Raw genomic sequence first — 7,540 nt, forward strand, 5'->3', positions numbered from 1 at the left:
TAGATTATGTTGCACATCTACAGTAAGTGGCAGTATGCTGTTAAACCAAAAGAGTAATTAACAATAATGGAAAAACATGTGAAGTTACAGAATGTAGTTGTAATGTTATTATAATGAACTATAACATTTTAATTTAGTTGCAACTTTATTGTAACCAACCTTAAAATAAATCACAGCTCTGCAGTTACAGTACGTTTGCTGTAAACACACATTGAGGTCCTATGACCTTCTTTGGAAAAGGGGGTGAAAGTAGGCCTGTGTGTACTGGTTAATGTGTAACACTCAAAACACACTTGTACTTTGGTTCCCCAAATAACACGACTTGGACATGTTGTGCAAAATGGATGGTACGTATGAGCGTGATTGAAGTCTTTTATTCTCTGCTTAAATTTAGAGATGTTGGCAATATTGGAATTGTTTAAATGTGCTATTACCGACATGTGTCTTTATGATTCAGGTGGTGCGCCCAAATCTTTCCAGACTCAAGTAACGGTGGCCGACAAAATGAAGCTGGGATTAGTCTTCCTGCTGATGTGCTTCCTGGCTCCTGGGATGCCGATGCCACTTCCTGGCCCAAGCATTCACAATCTATCTTTCAAAAATATGGATTTCGCTTTGAACCTTTACCGCAAAATATCCAGTTACCACGACGAGAACATTGTTTTCTCCCCTCTAAGCGTTTCCACCAGTTTTGCCGCCCTGTCCATAGCCGCCCGTGGCGCCACAAAAGAGGAAATTCTGAAAGGACTATGCCTGGAGCAGCTGGCTCAAGCTGACCAGTCTGATCTGATCCCCAAGCTGTTCCAGATGCTCCATGACAACATCACGCAGAATGGAACCATGATAGCGGACCAAGGCATGTCCATCTTTGCCCGCCAGCAATTTAGCATAGAGAGAACCTTCGAGGAGCAGATGAAGTCCTATTTTAATGGCGACATTAAAAGAGTAAACTTTGACGACAAACAGGCAAGTATCCGTGTCATTAACGAGTATATTAAAGACAAGACTGGGGGCAAAGTGACAGACATGGTCTCCAGCCTTGATCCACTGACCCAACTCATGGTTATCAACACCTTTTACTTCCAAGGTAAGTTAATGCTACCTGAAATATAAGCCTGCGTTCACACTTGGGGTTCGGTCCTCACAGACAGACCAAAAAACTGCGCACTTTGGTGTGGTTTGCTACTACTACTATGAAGCCACGCTGTTGTAACACGTGCAAAATGTGGCTTGGCATAGTCTTGCTGCAATAAGCAGGGGTGTCCATAAAAAATGTGTTGCTTGGATGGCAACATCTGTTGCTCCAAAACCTGTATGTACCTTTCAGCATTAATGGTACAGATGTGTAAGTTACCCATGCCTTGGGCACTAATACACCCCCATATCATCACAGATGCTGGCATTTGAAATTTGCACCTATAACAGTCCAGATGGTTATTTTTCTCTTTGGTCTGGACGAAACGACGTCCACAGTTTCCAAAAAATAATTTGAAATTTGGACTCGTCAGACCACAGAACACTTTTCCACTTTGCGTCAGTCCATCTTAGATGAGCTCGGGCCCAGCAAAGGAGGCGGCGTTTCTGGATGTTGTGGATAGATGGCTTTCACTTTGCATAGTAGAGTTTTAACTTGCACTTACAGATGTAGCGGCAAACTGTAGTGACTGACAGTGTTTTTCTGAAGTGTTCCTGAGCTCATGTGGTGATATCATTTACACACTGATGTCTGTTTTTGATGCAGTACCGCATGAGGGATCGAAGGTCACAGGCATTCAATGTTGGTTTTCGGCCTTGCCCCTTACATGCAGTGATTTCTCCAGATTCTCTGAACCTTTTGATGACGTTACGTACCGTAGATGGTGAAATCTCTAAATTCCTTGCAATAGCTTGTTGAGAAATGTTGTTCTTAAACTGTTGGACAATTTGCTCACGCATTTGTTCACAAAGTGGTGACCCTCGCCCCATCCTTGTTTGTGAATGGCTGAGCATTTCATGGAAGCTGCTTTTATACCCAATCATGGCACCCACCTGTTCCCAATTAGCTTGTTCACCTGTAGGATGTTCAAAATAAGTGTTTGATGAGCATTCCTCCACTTTGTCAGTCTTTTTTGCCACTTGTGCCAGCTTTTTTTGAAACATGTTACAGGCATCAAATTCCAAATGAGCTAATATTTGCAAGAAATAAAGTTTTCCAGGTCCAACATTAAGTATCTTGTCTTCGCAGTGTATTCAATTGAATATAGATTGAAAAGGATTTGCAAATCCTTGTATTCTGGGTGTACCCCGCCTCTCGCCATATTGTAGCTGAGATAGGCTCCAGTGACCCCGAAGGGAATAAGCGGTAGAAAATGGATGGATGGATGTATTCTGTTTTCATTTACGATTTACACAACGTGCCATCTTCACTGGTTTTGGTTTTTGTACATTTTGATAACAGGACATGCAAAAGGGATTTTGTGTCCCTCAGGTGGAATTGGGAGAGGTGGCCTGGAGACTGGGTAGTCTGAGCGTACCCTACAGGATTGCGACCTGGATGGATGGATGAACCAATCAGACCGAGACCCAGCAAACGCATTAGCAAACGCATCCCAGTTTGTTTTAACCGAACAAAGCCTTACAAGTAAAGATGTATATTGAATTCAGAATTTTTATAGATACAGACCGAAGTCTGTAGATTTGGATAATCAAACGGTGCCATATTCTGATACGCTTGTTTCACGTCGCGTCACGTCCAGTTGCAGACATGGCACCGGCTAAAGACCTGTCAAGCACTCAGAGCGGACTAGGCCGAACTGCCTCTAGGAAATGTGACTGTTGTGTATTGCTGGTCTTGCACCTTCTCTGGGCCCGAAGGGTCATGCGACAATGTGGCTGGATCAAAGGAGACATTAGGGCTGCATCGTTGAACAAAAAGTTGCTTTATTACAAGCGGGCGTCAATTACAGAGGACTGCAGTACCTGGAGAAGGTCCAGCCAAAAGATGTCTCTCTCCCATCTTGGAGAAGCCAAACCACCAGTTTTATATTCCTCTGTGATGTCATCTCAAGTATTTGTGTGTGTGTGTGTTAATAAGCAAGTTGCATACATCCTAACCATGTAAGTTGATGTGAGGGTGTCCAAGTGTCCTAAAACCAAAGATTTAGGTCATAACTTAAATGTTGGCGTTAATTTAAACATGTGGTGCCTTCCCACGGATAGGACTGTCACTTTGCATACCAAGGGCCAATTTACAGCCTTTTACCTTGCGAGAACTAATATAGTCCACAAGCAATGTCAAACCTACTTTATTACCTGCCCACGATAAAATAGCCCTATTTACTTAAAAATGGTGGTCCACTTTCTCCAAGAGGAATGTAAATAGTCACCATATGCAAAACATAATATGTAGTCGTATGAATGGATACTAAATTACAATTTTTCATGCCAACAAAGATGCTCAAAAGTACAGTTAGGGGCCACTTTTCAAAATGAACTCACTCAATGCTGATTTGCCATAGACATCCTACCAGTTAGCATTAGATTAGATAGTACTTTATTTATTCCGTCAGGAAAATTACAATTTTCAGCACAATCCCATTCAAGATCAGACAAACATTACAGGGAGACAGAACAGGATCGCTGACGGGTCTGCCGGCTTCCAGCGCCCCTTACAAAGAAGATGACATACAGGTAAACAAGGGGGGGGAGAAAAAAAATAGAAGATTAAAATAAAATAAAAAAATAAAAATAAAAAATCGGTCTTAGCCTTTTTACATGATGAATTCAACACTTTCAGATTTGGAAGTCACAACTACAACCAAGATACACATTACAATTAAACATCTGTTGTGTAGTAAGTACAACACTTACTGTTTATACATTCAGGACTCAAAAACAAGACTAGTACATTCGGAGAGGACATTCTGGCTTTGGCTGGCAACACTTCTGGGTTTTTCCCTTACTATTTTCAAAAAGGTATACCATCCAGTATGCAAAAAGGGACACACCAGCTTAGGGCAGTTTAGAGTTTTTTATTGCTCCAAAATCAGGACAAAAAGTAAGGTCTTAGAAAACAGTAACAAAACAATAACAAGGGAAGGGGTCGACTTCAGCAGCCAGGCGATACCACAATACTAGTTTCATCAATAAGATGCAGAGGAGTGCGGAAAAAATACTTGGGAACAGTAAGCGTGAAGACTATCAAACTGGAACTGGTCAGTGCACATCTGCATTCTCCAGGAGGGATTGTTAAGTATAAATCGGGAGACTGATTGATTGATTAATTGATTGAAACTTGTATTAGTAGATTGCACAGTTCAGTATATATTCCGTACAATTGACCACTAACTGATAACACCCGAATAAGGTTTTCAACTTGTTTAAGTTGGGGTCCACGTTAATGAATTCATGGTACAAGTACATACATACTATCAGCATAATATAGTCATCACACAGGTTAATCATCATAGTATATACATTGAATTAATTACATTATTTACAATCCGGAGGGTGGGATGAGGAGCTTTGGTTGGTATCAGTACTTCAGTCATCAACAATTGCATCAACAGAGAAATGGACATTGAAACAGTGTAGGTCTTACTTGGTAGGATATGTACAGCAAGCAGAGAACATGGTGAGTTCAGATAGCATAAGAACAAGTACATACATTAGAAATACATTTGATTATTTACATTAGGTTAGTTACAATCCGGGGAGATGGGATGTGAATGGAGGAGGGTATTAGTAAAGGGTTGAAGTTGCCTGGAGGTGTTGTTTTAGAGCGGTTTTGAAGGAATATAGAGATGCACTTACTTTTACACCTGTTGGGAGTGCATTCCACATTGATGTGGCATAGAAAGAGAATGAGTTAAGACCTTTGTTATATCAGAATCTGGGTTTAACGTGGTTTGTGGAGCTCCCCCTGGTGTTGTGGTTATGGCGGTCAAGGAAGTAGTTTGACATGTACTTCGGTATCAGGGAGGTGTAGCGGATTTTATAGACTAGGCTCAGTGCAAGTTGTTTTACTCTTTCCTCCACCCTGACCCAGCCCACTTTGGAGAAGTGGGTTGGAGTGAGGTGTGATCTGGGGTGGAGGTCTAAAAGTAACCGGACTAGCTTGTTCTAGGATGCTTGGAGTCTAGATTTGAGGGTTTTGGAAGTGCTGGGGTACCAGGAGGTGCAAGCGTAATCGGAAAATTATAATTGCAAACAGGTGCTCACATTGGAACCGTTTTCCGCCGGAAGTCAATGGTCTAAACAATATTAGAGAAAAAAAGAACGAGTAATTACATCATGATATCAAATCAGAGGAATATATCAAACACACTGTGGTCTATCACTACACTGCCATCTCACGCCTTGGAATCACAACTGTATGCAAAGTCTTCTATGTAATACAGTGCAGTAAAGTACTTACAAATGAGACACACGATATGACTTGTACTGACAAATGGTACTGTTGTGCAACAAAATGCCACATTGATTCCCAAATACCGGCAATTAGCACCATATCGATTATCTCTATAACAAGTGTGAACGCACCTGAAATGCAAATGCAACATTCTTTAGGGTGACACTGACACACACACTGTCTGCTTCTGTCATCCAGGAGGATGGGAAATGCCTTTTAACCCCAACTACACACACAGGGCACCCTTCTACATTGATAACTACAATATCCTGCAAGTGCAAATGATGTTCAAAGAGGACAAGTTTGAAATGATGGACGATTCTCATCTCGGCGCAAAAGTACTGAAATTGCCATACCTGGAGGGTGTTTCCATGCTCATCTTGCTACCAAACAAAGGAGTGGACTACAATTCTATAGAAGATGAGCTGACTGCAAAGATGTTCCTTAATTGGATCAAAAAACTGCAAAAAACGTAAGTTGTATTGTAGAGAAAATAGGGGCATGCAACAAATACTCTCACCACCTTGTGCTCACAGTAAACTGGAGATCAACATTCCCAAATTCAAGATGGAGCAGTCGTACTCTTTGCACAACATTCTCCCAGAACTAGGATTCACCGGTATCTTCTCTCGCACTGCCAACTTGACCGGACTAAGCAAGGACAAAGACGCCCAGGTTTCAGAGGTTGGTTTTCCTATCTAAAATGTGCAGACCATATATTGTTTTAATGTCTCTAATTGATTTGAAACTAAAGGTGTTACACAAGGCTGTCATTGAGGTGGACGAGACAGGGACAACCGCAGCAGCTGCGACTACAACTGGCATTATTCCTTACTCCTTACCCAGGACCTTTGTTGTCAACCGTCCATTTTTCTTCTTCATATATCATGAGGACACAAAATCCCTGCTGTTCATGGGAAGGGTAATTAACCCCAATAAAAACTAGCTATTATGTGATTTGTCACTTGTTTATTCAGACTTAGGGTTTTAAAAGTCGAATTTAGTGTAATATTCGATTGCTCTTCAGTTCTTTGAAAGCCGAACCCACCTGTGATTTTGAATAAAACTCTTCATACTGTGCTTTATTTATTGCATTGGGTCTAAAAGTGTGTGTTCAACTAAACAATGTATTTAACTTGTAGCCACGCAGTAAGGTCCGAAACTAAAGATAAAAACAGAGCACAAACACTATGAAACAAATGCAATTGGAAAATGCTGTAAATTAAAACTTTGTCAATCACATTAATGCTGTATAAACAAAAACAAATGCAAGAAAGAAATCTGCTGCAAACACCACTGAACAGCAACTTACCTTTTGTTGGGTGAACCTGCAGTATTTCTTTCATGCGGTTGTTTTTAGGGTTAGTATAAGGATAGATGGATAGGCTTTATTCATCCAACAATAGGGGAATTACGTGCTTAGAAGTGCAGATGAAAAGTCCCCAAAAATGAAGGGTAAACACATGAAAACAAAAGGGAAACATCAAAGAACATAAAGGACATAAAATAAACTGCTAAAAATAAAGGGAACACTTAAACAACGCAATGACACTCCAAGTCAATCACACTTCTGTGAAATCAAACCGTGCACTTAGAAAGCAACACTGATCGACAATCATTTTCACATGCTGCTATGAAATGGAATAGACACCAAATGTAGTGTGCTTTTGCACTTTAATTTTGAGTGTGACTTCCAATCCAGACCCCCATGGTTTAATACATTTGAATTCCACTGAGTTTTTGAGTGAGTTTTGTGGTTCAAATATATAAAGCAGTGGGCTCCATTTACTGATACCCCCAAATAATCACTTGATGAAAGTAAATTGTTTTGTTCCTATATTCAAACACACAGTTACTGTTCAAACTGTGTGTAATGTTACAGTGGCCAAAAATAATAAATATACTAGTTAAATAAAAACTCTGTCTTGTTTTAATGAATACTTAGGCCTACTAAGCTACTTCATTTTAATGTTGGTCATTATGGTGGCACTTGAAAAGCCTTTTTTTTCTGAGTTAGTATTTGGTGAAGAAAAATGTGACTTTTAGGCTATTTGTACATTTACTTTGTAAATTCCACACTTTAATTAACACACACATAGATAAAAGCGGATAGATACAAGCATTTCAATATTTTAGATTTATTGAACAAAA

The 7,540-nt window shown here is 40.3% G+C and overlaps 1 protein-coding gene across 1 annotated transcript; it reads left to right on the plus strand.

Annotated features, from left to right (window-relative positions):
• The first annotated feature begins 219 nt into the window (after window positions 1-219).
• On the plus strand, window positions 220-6,469 carry serpina10b (serpin peptidase inhibitor, clade A (alpha-1 antiproteinase, antitrypsin), member 10b). The gene is made up of 5 exons (XM_061895157.1): window positions 220-347; window positions 458-1,087; window positions 5,588-5,861; window positions 5,926-6,073; window positions 6,144-6,469. Exons 1-5 carry the CDS (start codon window positions 329-331, stop codon window positions 6,333-6,335), a joined length of 1,263 nt encoding a protein of 420 aa, XP_061751141.1. The 5' UTR covers window positions 220-328; the 3' UTR covers window positions 6,336-6,469.
• The last annotated feature ends 1,071 nt before the right edge of the window (window positions 6,470-7,540 follow it).

Source organism: Nerophis ophidion, linkage group LG03, assembly GCF_033978795.1.
Source record: "Nerophis ophidion isolate RoL-2023_Sa linkage group LG03, RoL_Noph_v1.0, whole genome shotgun sequence".
Taxonomy (NCBI): Eukaryota; Metazoa; Chordata; class Actinopteri; order Syngnathiformes; family Syngnathidae; genus Nerophis; species Nerophis ophidion.

Bases quoted from the DNA above. Each gene is read 5' to 3' on its own strand.
- serpina10b (XM_061895157.1), top strand. The intron at 1,088-5,587 runs GTAAGTTAATGC...TCTGTCATCCAG, and splicing joins CAACACCTTTTACTTCCAAG to GAGGATGGGAAATGCCTTTT. The intron at 6,074-6,143 runs GTTGGTTTTCCT...TTGAAACTAAAG, and splicing joins AAGACGCCCAGGTTTCAGAG to GTGTTACACAAGGCTGTCAT.